General features: G+C 37.6%; 1 protein-coding gene across 2 annotated transcripts in view; it reads left to right on the forward strand.

The window, feature by feature from the left end:
- Window positions 1-13,590, forward strand: part of Uchl3 (ubiquitin C-terminal hydrolase L3) — a 44,685-nt gene that overhangs the window by 8,283 nt on the left and 22,812 nt on the right. For both annotated transcript variants that reach the window (XM_021203392.1, XM_029541912.1), the window contains exons 3-6: window positions 3,601-3,729; window positions 4,533-4,689; window positions 5,012-5,097; window positions 6,594-6,641. In XM_021203392.1, the coding sequence (XP_021059051.1) occupies window positions 3,601-3,729; window positions 4,533-4,689; window positions 5,012-5,097; window positions 6,594-6,641 (420 nt within the window). The remainder of the gene's footprint in view (window positions 1-3,600; window positions 3,730-4,532; window positions 4,690-5,011; window positions 5,098-6,593; window positions 6,642-13,590) is intronic.

A 13,590-nucleotide genomic window follows, 5' to 3' on the forward strand; every position in this document is an offset into this window, starting at 1 on the left:
TCTCTTCTCTTCTCTTCTCCCCTCTTCTCTTCTCCCCTCTTCTCTTCTCCCCTCTTCTCTTCTCCCCTCCCCTCCCCTCTCCTCTCCTCTCCTCTCTTCTCTGGAGAACTATTTTTGATTTATGTGAGACTGCATATGTCTGCAATAACCCAGCTGGCCTGGCACTGCTGATCTTCCTGCCCCAGCTTCCTGAGTGCCAGGGATTACAGCTGCATGCCATAGTGCCTGAATTGAAATATCCCTGATCTGGTGGCAAGTCTGTGTTTGGACTGTAGAGTACAAAATTATTTTTTTAGGATTACTAAATTTATTATGATATACTAATGATAATAGTGTACTTATAGAGCCACTACTATCTAGATTTCATTTATACCATCTTCTTTTAAAAACAGGCATTTTTTAAAATAATAAAATGTTTTATGGCTGCATATTGTAGTTTATAAATTATATTTTTTAATTAAACAAAAATTTAAAGTTGTGGGATTTTAGTGAACTAATCAGTTAGACTTTTTGTTGTTGATATTGTTATTTTTATTTTCCAGTATTTAAACAGAAAAAGGCCAAAGACTGGTTCTAGAGGTTATACCCCCCCTTCTTGTGCTATCCAAACATGGCACTTCAGTTACGTAGAGATGGTTTGTAAATGCACATATGGGCAGCTTTTTACATCAGCAATTGTGAGAACTCTCCGTGGGTCTAGTCCTTTCATGGTTTTTTTTTTTCTTTGATTTTTTTTTTTTTTTTTTTTTTTTTTTAACCTGGAACTCACTGGTTTCATTATACTGGCCAGCAAGGTCCAGGGATTCGCCTGCCTTAGCCTGTCAAGTGGTGGCATTACAGAAGTATACCACACCCAGCATTTTACGTGGATTCTGAAGGACTGAGCTCACATTCTCAAGCTACGTGGAAAGCAAGCATTTTTCCACCTGAAACCCCCACAGCCACGAGTTCAGTTTTTAAGATCATTATTTTGTGTTTCCTCATAGTTTTGCAAATTTAAGTAAAAAATTGCTGTAGTTCTGTAGATTTTCTTACTTAGCTTTAAACTTGACTATGGTAGAATACCACATTGTTTTTTAAAATGAGACAATAAAACTGGGTTTATACTATTCAACTAATTGTAGTTGACCTTTTACAAAATGTGCCTTTTTAACATTTTCATGTTTGTTTTAAATGCAGATCTAGAGTTTGTTTTGTATGGAAACAGGGCAGTTTTGTGATTACTCTGTTGTTCTTTGAGACAGGGTCTCACTGTGTCTGGAACTCAATAGGTAGAACAGCTTGGCCTTGAACTCATAGAGCCTCCTGCGTCTGTCTCCCAAGTCCTGGGATTAACAGTGTCTACCATCATAGCCAGCTGTAGTTATTTTAAACTGTTTATTCCTCGTGTTATGTGATGGCTTCTGATGAGTAACTCATAGCAACCCCAGATCCAGAGGTTAGAGCTAATGAATATTCATTGAATTGAATTTTTGTGGTGTGTCATTTCATGATAGGAATAAAGAGTTAAGGTAAATTGTAATTCTTGTTAAGATTTAATGATTCTTATGATTTAAGACAATGTGTTTTTTAATCATTCATTGTGTTCTTAGCTCGGTCTTAATCGGTGTCATTGTAACTGTGCCTTTAGATTTTGAATCTTGCTTAGTGTTTATTTTTGTTAGCTTTGCTGATTTATACTAAAGTCTCTTTACAGTAACTTAGCAGTTTTGTCCGGGTTGCATTCTTGTGAGAATGTTTCTTTATTTTGTAGTACATACATGGAACTATGAGTATCAAGATTAACAAATCCTCTGCTCAGGCCTTACAATTAGAGATGTTACAGTTGGGTAGTCTTGGTGTTTCCAGAGTCTTGACATCTCATTCAGGTAATGCACAGAGATTTGCAAAGGTATCAGGAAGACTTTTATTTAGTGAAATGATGGAATAAGTCAGATACACTGTTGAGGGGCACAGTGAGCCATGTAATTGAAGCCCTTCAAGGGCCCAGTAGATGTTTGTCACTTCCTTTTATACGTTCACGTGAAGGCAAAGTTTAGTTTGGGATGTAGTTTGAATGGTTCTCTATTTTGATTGAGAGATGTTAAATTACATGATCATTTTTGTATTATATATATGCCTTTCTGTAATGTATATGATTTTAATCATATCCATGCCCAATTATGTCTGGGCAGATAGTAAATAGAGGATTTTCGCTTTATGTACAGTTTGCTTAGCTGCACATGTACCCCAAACCAATTCAGACTGAATCGGCCTTTCCATTCTTTGGAATGGGCTGAGCGTGCTAGCAGGTTGCTAAGTGCATTACTCAGAGGAAGGGGTATGTGCATAGTACATGTGGGTAAGGGTCTGGAGCCGCCAAGTTTCTTATCAGAAGAGGGGTGTGGGTAGAGTCCCAGGCTTGCTAAACCCTGTATGCTTGCCTACCTCAGAGATATGTGTTCTATCATGGTAATAGGCAGAGCTGATTTAATGAACATGAGATTGTAGATAAAGAAGTTGAAGGTCCCAGTCTTCTTTAACTGGCAGAAAAAGGAGGATACATTGAAAGTTCATCATAAACAAGCTTATGTAGCACACCGCGTTATCTGTTAAAGTGTATTCATTTCAAATCAAGCAATGTAACTTGAGTGTCTGTGATCTGGCTAGATATAGTGCTTAGCAATGGGAAAAAAGATAAGTTAGAGTCTCTTCCTTTAACACTGAGCCTTTAAAAAAATCCTTTTTTGGTTTCTAGGTAGGATTGATTATTGACTGACCTAGACCAGTAAATTTGGAAGAAGTGAAGAAGAGCAAGGGAAATATTTTCAGATCTGCCTGTGAACCCTGCAATCCTGAGTAGTAATCTGGTGAAGAATGGCATAGTGGAGGGGCCCTTGCTCTCTGTAGTCCAGAGCATGCAGCTTGATGGAGAGCTGGTGCAAAACATGTCATGTACTTCTTCCCAAGAGAGAGTCTTAGCTGCCTTTCTTTCCTAAATTCCTTCCTTCCTTCCTTCAATCTATCCATCCATCCTTCTGTCTATCTTGGAAGCGTTTGCCTGCATGTGTGTCTGTGCACATGTAACTTTCTTTTATTGACAAAATGCTTAGCTATCTGTCTTTAAACCCCAGATGTTATTTTTTCGATATCAGTATAAATTGTTGATGTACTAAAATAATAATTCATTATTTAATTGATGCATTAAAACCTGGAAATAAGTTCTTAAGGTAACTTGTATGTCTTTGGTGAATTCCTAGCTAACATACTCATTGTCAAAGTTACAGATTTTAAAACAGATTTGTTTCCTATGTTAGGGGTTTTAACTGTTTGGTATGTGATGTAAATTGCTCTCTACCTACTCTCCCTATTCATTGTAGACTTGCTTTACCGGATTTGACCTCTCAGGCTCTGGTATATTGATAAATAAGGACTCTACATATTTATGTACTATAGTCTGTGTTTGGTAGTGCTGCTTTCTGCATTGTTATTGAACATTAGTAATACTTGATTACATTGCTTTTTATATATTAGGTGTATAGTACACACTTGTCGATCATTTCCTTGTTAACAGTGTTTTTCTCTAGCCAGTTAACATTTTGCTGCTTTTTCTTTTTCTAGTTTCTCAAGCAATTAGGCCTGCATCCTAACTGGCAGTTTGTTGATGTGTACGGGATGGAGCCTGAACTTCTTAGCATGGTACCAAGACCAGTGTGCGCAGTGTTACTCCTCTTCCCTATTACAGAAAAGGTAATTGTAAAGCAAGATATGCAGTTTCTGATAAATGCAGATTTTTGATGTTGAATAAAAAAATAGTCTTTAAAAACAAATGATGCCTTTGTTACAAATAATCAGCAAAATAAAAAGTAAGGAAATCTTAGTGTCTTATTAAAATAAAAGATATATGGGGCTGGAGAGATGGCTTAGTGGTTATGAGCACCCAACTGCTCTTCCGAAGGTCCTAAGTTCAAATCCCAGCAACCACATGGTGGCTCACAACCATCCTTATTGAAATCTGACGACTTCTTCTGGTGCATCTGAAGACAGCTACAGTGTACTTATATATAATAATAAATAAATCTTTAAAAAAAAGATATATGATTATAGATTGACAATAAAGCTTTCTGTTAGTCTTTTCCCTTTAGCTTTCTTCTCTTAAAAGATAAGGTCAGCTCGCCTCAGCTTTGTGCCAGTGCCTGCCTGTAACATTGGCGAATGAGCTGGGTGCTGTGGAGTATGGCTGCAATTTCTGCTACCTGAAAGGTTAAGGCAGGAAAAAGGACGGAGCTCAGAAGTTGCAGACTGGATTGAGCAGTACAGTGAGACCCTTGTATCCCACAGGCAGGCAATGAGTAAACTAACCGATGTGAGAATGCCTTGTCTTTCTTACCCCGTTACCGTCAGACAGTTGCCACTCCTTCTTAGGCTTCGTTGGTCTGGTACTTTAAATCACTTAAGTTAGGCTACCCCTCGTCCTTCATAGCCTTCCTTTACAGGCTTGTCTTGTTTAGTGTGTAGTTTTTGCATGTGGACTTTTGACTTCCCCCCAATAGTATGAAGTCTTCAGAACAGAAGAGGAAGAAAAGATAAAATCTCAAGGACAAGATGTGACATCATCAGTATATTTTATGAAACAAACCATCAGCAATGCCTGTGGAACGATTGGACTAATCCATGCCATTGCGAACAACAAAGACAAGATGCACTTTGGTAAACCACTTTCTGTTCCAGGTTTCCTCTTCAGATGTGTTAACTTTATTAAACAGAAGGGGGTGCTCTAGCTCTCTCCAACTATAAAGTAATGGTTATGGGAATCTATGTATAAGCTGCTGGGAGAGAAATAAATCCTTCTCATTCTTCATATTGTTGATGAACAGGTTCAGCAAAAGAGTATTTGACATAATTACTTATCCCAAGACTCTTAGATTCTTACCAGTTAAAGAATTTTTACCTAAAAAAATACTATACTACATTTACTGTTAATTTTCTTTGTAATTAAAATTAAATTTTTAATCATTTTTGAAATTCTCAGAATCAGGGTCAACATTGAAAAAGTTCCTGGAGGAGTCTGTATCCATGAGCCCTGAAGAGAGAGCCAAATACCTGGAGAACTATGACGTCAGTACCTTCTTTCTATCCAACCTCATCCATGGGCAGTTTTACAGGATTGTGGGCTCTGTTCAGCGGTTTGTCTTGAAGCCATAGATTGGGGAAGCATCACTGTCATATCCGTAAGGAAGGGTTTCGGTTTTACCGAGGTAGCTGGGCCTGAAATATCTGTAACGTTACTCAGTTGACCGTTCTGTGTCCAGAGCAGATGAAGAAATAATTTAGTTTGCAAATTAAATCCTGGACCCTCTGATCCAGTTTGAAGTGATTGTTTTAAACATTTATTATTTTTGAAAATCATTTTTCTTTTGAAGACCTTTTGCCTGTCAATAGCATCAATAGATGATATTTTGAACTTTCAACTTAAAAGTATGATGTACATTTTTATACTCTTTGTTTAGTGTTCCAAACTATTTTAATTGCTTTAAGTTTAAAAACATTTGGAATTTTATTCGTCATCCTTATTTTGCATAAAAGTAAACTAAAAAGCATGACAATTGCTAGTAATTCCACCAGTGAAAGGTAACTGTCACTGATGGTTTATAGAAAACATGTATGTATATACACAGTAGTTTAATTTGATCACACTGTAATACTGTTTTATAACTTGCTTTTTTCACTTATCACAAACGTATTAACACCAGTAAGTATATATTTAACATTATTATTTCAATGGCTGAGTAGCTTTCCATTGTATAGTATATTTAACTAGTAAAATGCTGTTTGAAATCTAAGAGTTTTCTCTTTTTCACTACTTAAAATTATTACAAGCCTGAGTAAAATATATTACTATTTGAGGTTTTAGAACCATTCTTAATTTCATATAATCGTATACATTAAATACATCAACACATTAATACCTAGTAGAGAAATTGCTGATCGGTTTGCATGTCTTATTGCTTTAATACTTACATAACAATTATACTTTTACCCTGATCTTGTATTATGTTCATTTCTCTGCATCTTTGATAGGAGTGGGTCTGACTGGAGCAGGTTTAAGTTTAGCTAGCTGAGCTCCCTAGCTTCTCACAAACGCATGCCTTTTGCACCACGTTTTAAACTTGCCGACTGAAATGCATGCTTAAGCATAAACACGGGCAGAGCCGCAGGAGCACGCACCTTGGAGAGACAGATGGCTGAGCGGCTTCAGTCTCTGTGAGATGCTTGCTCACTTTATTCCAGTCTCAAGTGAATAAAGTGTTAAGTGTTGCTCAAACAATTAAGGAAGCTAGATGACCCTCTCCTTGCACTATGCAAATTAGAACCGATGAGCTAATCTGTTTCCCAATGCATAAGGGATTTGTGGGTAGAAAGGAGAGCACTTCATTTGCTTACTGAGATACAGTTCTGAAAGGTTTTGTGCTAAACTGCTCCTAAAGTTCTTCCAACTTCCCGCCTCGTCACAGGATTCTAGATGGTAAAAGCTGAGCTTTGTTGCTGTTTTCATTTAAAAGATAGACACAACTGTTTTATGTTTTTGTAAATAGTTTATATTCTTATTACAGGCTATTCGAGTTACTCATGAAACCAGTGCACATGAAGGTCAGACTGAGGTATTTCACATTTCTTTTCAAAAAATGTTGCTGTGTGTAAATTTTACCTTCTATTGTAGGACTTGTGGAAAAGTATTTCCCCAGTTTGGTTTTCTTTTTGTTTTTCCTTAGAACTTGTTTTTGTAACAGCAGCAGCCATAGAGTGATAGCAAACGAGATGTTTCGCCCAGGTTGTGCTACCATGCCACATTCATGGTTCACTTTGCCAAAGCTGTTCACCAGTTCAGCAGGATCTGTTGTAGGTGGTTTGTTCCTTACTTTACTTAACAGGTGGCCTGCTGCTTCCCTGTCAGATTTCCTGTGGCTTCTACACATCCACCTAGCCTGTATGGTCTTTGGGCATGGCTGTCACGCCTAGCTTCCAGAAAATAATCGCTTTGCTCGGTGAATCTTTTCTGGACCACCATGGTCTTCACCAGCTCCAGGCTGGTAGGGAGCTCTGCTGGGTCTGCCTCTGCTCCTTCAGTTGCCTCTTGTTACTTTATTGACGTATCCATTCTTTCCCTCTGCTTTTCTAAAGCCCTCACTCTTGTGGGAACTTTGTCAGAAAATATTCAGTTAGAATGACTAGAATTTAACTGAAGCCAATGGTACATTTTAGAGCACCAGGCAATTGTACATTTTCTTCATATGTGACTTGAAATCACATTTTCCAGAGCAGAGATTATTTTGGAAGAAGAAGGGAGCCAGTGAAAGGTAGAAATTATGAAAATGTCATTATAAAACTCATTATTTTATACACTTAATATATATTAACGAACAGGAGGGGAAAAACTCACATTTCACACACAGGATGATATTTCCTGTTAACTTTAAAAATACTTGAAAATTTTTTATAATTAAGACGATTTTAGATTAGTCTTAAGTCCATTTTAAGGCTGAAATACTTTGATACTATGATAGAGCTATACTTACTATTCTTTCAAACTGTACGACTGGGTGTTTGACTAATTAAACACTGAGTGTCCTTGTAATTATCCCTTCTAAGCTGCTCTCGGGTTTGTCTTTTAACATTGTAGACTGTTGGTTTGTATTGAGTTTACAGTAGACCAGTATAGTAGGCAGCCTTGAATTAGTGCTTCTGTTGTTTACATTGCTTGTTGTGAGCCTTAGGAAGTGTGGGTTGCAGAGTTGTTGGGTTGTGTTAACACTAGTGATGAGGACTAATAGAAGACTATAATAAGATGCCAATTACTTACAATAAAGCAGTTCATACATAATCACTTCCAAGAATATTGTAGTGCCTTCTTCTTGTGTCCCTTCTGGAGCTTCATCCAGTTTATTGGTTTAGCATCTGAATGTCCAGACTGAAACTTCATTGTACTTTGTGATCCCAGATGCCACCACAGGAATGACCCACTGACATTTCAGAGTACACTTGTCCTTGTTTGAGGTTATTATCTGGGCCGTCTTTTCTGTCCCTTCATGTTTCTACAGGTTTCCCTCCATTACATTTCCTGACATCAATTGGTGACTCAGACTTCTGTTTTCTTAGTGCAGTGATTCTCAAAAGTAGAGTGGAAGGAAGGTAGTAATTTTTAGAGGGCTTTTCACAAGCTTTACTCCCACCAGAATTAATTTCTTCTGCTTTATCATGTCTCACAGTTGAGAACCACTGTTAGAGCTTTATTGTTTCTATGCATTATACCTCTGAGATATATCAGGTTGAAAAACAGAGTTTGATGCCATTCCCTTTTGTTGCGGTAAATCTCTCCAACCCAGATATGCCCCAGGAATGAAAACACGACACAGTTAATATGATTACTTGCTGTGCGCCTAGATTGGGCAGATCTACCGCTACACTACCATCTTCCACAGCTTATGAGACCCCTTAGAACTTGCAGTTTCTCCAGGCCATGTGCTTCTGCTCTTTTTTTCTTCTTCTTCCGACTCCTCTGCATCCTCTCCCTCTTCCATTTTCTACTTCTCCTTCCCACCTTCTGCTCCACCTTCCCTTTTATCTACCCAATGGTCAGCTCTCCTTTATTTTACAAATTAAGGTGGGAAGCAGGTTATAGGAAATCACCTGAGTGCTGACTCATTCCTTGTTCACAACCACTCACAGGAGAACAGAATTAACGTCAAATATAATTAGCCCCAGGGTTATATATAACAATTCCACATTTCTATGTCAGTGTGGTCCTCTTTAGCCTGCCTGTCTTCAGGCCTCCCCTAACCCTGGCTGCTTTGGCTACTTCTCTGAAAACATTTCTCTCTAGCAATCTTTATTTTATTGCTATTCTTTCTCATAATTTCTCTTTCTGAAAATATTTCTTCTCACAGCATCGGCATTTCTGATTTCTCCTCAGCCTTCAGAATTAGCTTCAATGTGACCCTCTACATAAAACTCTCTATAACCTGGATATATTTTATCTGTGCTATGCATTCTTCCATGTGACTTCAATGATTTGCATTTATTTATTTTTATATTCTTTTTAGCTCCTTAAATATATATATTTTTAAGCCACATATGGTAGTAAAACCTTAAAATGTTAGTACTTCGAAGGCTAGGGCATAAGGGTCAGCACTTTGAGGTGACCTAGTCTACAAAATGAGTTCCAGGCTCACCTAAGCTGCATAGTGAGACCCTGTGTAAACAAACAAGCAAACAAATAAACAGTGATGCATATTTTCCTACATTTTAACAATTCAGGATCTGTTTAATCTGGTTAAATTTACGTGCTACTGTTTCTACCTTAGTGGTATATAAAATTCCTCCTATAAGTCAAATAGCACCTTAGCTTCTGAGGTAGGGAATTTTATCTCTTCTTGTGGTTCTTAGGCTTAGGATTGATATCTATTTGCATATTTCAAATTATTCAGAATTGTTTTTTACACATAAGGCTCACTACATATTTACTGTTTCCAGTATTGGGTTAGAAATGCCTTTTGTGTTATGAAAACTTAAAAAAAAAAAGTATCATCGGCTAGGGATATAACTCAACAGTAAGAGCACTTACTGTTCTAGAATAATTCTCCCAGAACTGAACCTGGATTCAGTACCAAGCTCTCACATGGGCTAGCTCATAGCTCCTTGTTACTACAGTTTCCTACAGTCTGAAGCGCTCATCTGGGTACTTATGTGCATATGATACAAGTATACAGTCAGAGGCAACACATTTAATCTCAGCACTAAGGGGAGGCAGAAGCAGGAGAATCTCTGTGAAGCCTAACCCAGCATTGTCTATATAGTAAACTCCAGACTAGCTATGGATACCCAGTGAAACACTGTCTTAAAAACAAAAAGGATAAAATCTTAGATTTTTGCGGAGTTCTACAGTAAATATTTCAACTAGAGCTCCTTTACATGAGGTCCCTTGTTTTGTGGGATTGGTTTGCAGATTACAAGATAATCTTACTACTGTCCCATAGTAATTATATATTAACGCCCTCTTGTCATTGAAGAAAAAGGCCCACACTATACATTTTCAAATCTATTTTACAACCAGCTTAAACCTCTCCCAGGGAAAATTTTTTTTCTCTTCATCTTGTTTCATTAATCAAGAGCATGCTGTTCAGGCTTGATTGACTACAAGCCCAACAGAACAAGGCATTTTCTCAGTTGTAGTTACTCTTTCTAGATAATTCTAGCTTGTGGCAAGTTGATGCCACCACCCGCACCCCCCCCCCCACCTCCAAAACAAAAAGTTGAAAAAAACAAAACAAAACTAACCAGGGCACCATCAAATAGCAGAGATTTGGTAATAGAACTTTAGGTTTGATGTGATGTTCAGCCTAATACCATATTTGGACTTTTGGGTAACCTAGCCTTCTGGTATACCTGTTCTCGCTGCAGAGACGGCATGACCCCTTTCTCACCTCTCTTATCTTCAGTCCTTTTCCAGGGAGGCCTTCTTTCATCATATACCTGTATTACTGTCTATCGTCAAATGCCATTTCCTTCCCGGTCTCTTAAAAGTCTGTAGCAAGTTTGTTCTCCCTTTCATTTATTTCTTCATCTTGCTGACTTATTGAGATGTGGGTTCCGTGAGAACATGGACTTTGGTTGTCATACATGCTTTACATTTTCAGTGTAGGCTGACTGAAACAGGCTTCAGTAAAATATAATGTAGGAGAAAGTTTAGAGCATAGGATGTAGGTTTTCGTACTGATTCCTCTGCTTATTAATGTGGGCAATATATTTTCCATGTGTAAACTAAGGCTAATAATGCCTACCTTATTAAACTATGATTAGATTACTATAATGATTAGTGAGTTAATCTCAGAACTTTCTTAAGAATGGTGATGGGCAGTCAGTGAATGTGATGGTGATATTATTTTACTAGGCACCGAGAAAGTTTAATCTGAATGGCAATGCGAATGAAGCCAAATCAAAGGAAGCTTGGACTTTATAGGCAGAGGTACCAGAGATGCCATGTCTGGTGTTTATCAAATTGGGCTTCTGAATTGAGTTTAGATCGTGAAATTGTTTTTACTTTGTAATGGATTGTAGTGTTTTTGACCTATGAAAGGCATTTAGCTTATGTGTCTAAGTCTAAAGGTCATGGCAGATATTTTTAACATTTTGTCTTTGGGTAGGAGCTTATAAACTCTCAGAAGGGAATAACGGAGAGGTAAAAATAAATTCGGGGTCACTTAGGTGTTAAAAAGAATGGACAGAGGAAGAGGAGCTGTTGGTTAATAATGTGTACTGAAGTTGGTCACAGACACAGATGGTGTCTGTGACACCCAGAACATTATGAGAAGGGAGGGACTGAAGGGGAGGTGGTATTGTATGCTGAGGTTTGTGAACCCAAGGAGAAGTCCTCTAAATTGACCCACTAATATTTTGTGTTTTGGGTTTTTTTGTTTGTTTTGTTTTGTTTTCCAGAATATTGGTTATGGTCTGCTGCCACAGTTGAATTGTTCCATAGATGTTTTTCACTATCTCACCATTGTTGTCTGTCAGACACTAGCTAATTCAGAAATTTGGACAGTAGGCCCACTTCACTTAGCTTTGTTTACTCACTGAAAGATACTGCTTTTGTTTTTAAAACTTAAAACAACAACCAAAACCCAAAAACAATAACAACAAAAACCTGGGAGAGGGATACTAGTTAAGTTTTCAGTGGAGGAGTCTCTTTACCCTTTGATCTTTTACTTGCTACATCACCATTTTGTGTTCTAGATAGGCAGAATAAAAGTGTTTTTAGGTTGATGTCCCTTTAACAATGGTACAGAAGTGACTCAGAGTGTGTGCTGTTTGCTTCCATAGGAGCTTTAGGAATTACAGGTATTATCTCCCTTTACAGATGAAGCAGCTGCCGCAAGGTGAGGTTCAGCCTCTGTCCCCAAGGCTTAGCCAGAACTTGAACTCGGGCAGTCCCGCTGCGTGGTCCACTTCTAGTCCTGCCAGCCAAGTGCTGGGATCACAGGTGTGTGCCCCCACGCCAGGCCACACAACACGATAGAAAGCTGATAGGCTGATTGTGTAGCCACTTTATGCTTTGCACTAAAGTGATCACCATCCTATCTTGGGTGGGAAATTGACTGAGAAACAGTAAACTGAAAGCCCTTTAGTTATACTTGAATTTCATCTCTGTAGCGATTTTGTGATTTTTTTTTTTTTGTCTTTAAAGTGCCATGTTAGAAAATTCATTGAGGTTATATTAAGCAAAATTTTGATCAACAAAAGTATCATTCTACATATATGCTACAGTAATATATGGCTCAATGCTAAATGTATGGTTAAACATGAGTATAATTAGATATAAGCATATTTACTTAATTTAAAAAGGATTATACGTATCCAGTCCTGTCAGAATGCTGGCAGGTGGTTCAAAGATGATAGAGCCTGGGCATCTACCAGACTACTTGGCAGAGTAAAAGATTCTCTCAGACACAATGACTTTGAGAGCCTGAACATTTCTAATTATTAATGAATAGTCCATAGTGCAACAATGGACAAAAATTTGCAAGTTGTACATGAAGGCAAGAAAGAAAAACTCAAGTGTTCTTTGCCTTCCAACTCTACTTTCAGGTCATTTGCTAAAAAGAACCACCAGGTAAATTATAGTAATTATTATTGGGTTTTTTTTAGCTGACAAAAAGCATACCAGTTTATTCTTTAAAATAAACATGCTAAAATTGAAAGTATATAAAAAAAATACATTTAGCATTACATATTTAATTCCATTCTTTTAGAATAAGCTAAACAGTTCTTTTTCAAAACTTTATTAGAAATAAATCTTTGCATACTTTCAGGTGAGTGAATCATTACTTACTTTCCAGTTCCTTAATTTTGACGATTAGATTTTTAGTTTTTCAACATAAGAATCGACTTTATTAAATATCTTTCTTTATCCAAATGTTCCTTGCAGGTTCTTCCAAAGAGGTTCCTCATAGTTGTGATTACTGGGCTAAAGGGATAGACATGCATAAGGTTTTCAGCCCATAAAGTAATTGTCTTTCCTTTACTTGGTCAATTAAACAAGTGAATTAAACATGTTCTTTGCTAGAAGCTGTGCATTATAAGCATGAATAAGAAAGTTTTTTCTTCAAAGATCTCCTATTTCAGTCACTAATGGCTTTGAGTATAACCAATGCTAGTTTTAAATTCTTGAATGTTTCCCCTTTTTAATTGATTTTTTTTTTTTTTGACAGTTTCATACATGTAAATAGTGTATTTTGGTTGTGAGTCTAGCCTTTAATGGCTGAGCCATCCCAGAGCTCCCTGGGACTAAACCAACAATCAAAGAAAACACACAGAGGGACTCCTGGCTCTAGCTGCATATATAGCAGAGGATGGCCTAGTCGGTCATCAATGGGAGAAGAGGCCCTTGGTCCTGTGAAAGTTCTATGTTCCAGTATAGGGCAATGCCGGGGCTAGGAAGCAGGAGTGGGTGGGTTGGGGAGCAGGAGGAAGGGGGAGAATATAGGGGATTTTTGGAGGAGAAACTAGGAAAGGGGCTAACATTTGAAATATACATAAAGAAAACATCTAATTAAA

The sequence above is a fragment of the Mus pahari genome, chromosome 8 (genome assembly GCF_900095145.1).
Source record: "Mus pahari chromosome 8, PAHARI_EIJ_v1.1, whole genome shotgun sequence".
NCBI lineage: Eukaryota > Metazoa > Chordata > Mammalia > Rodentia > Muridae > Mus > Mus pahari.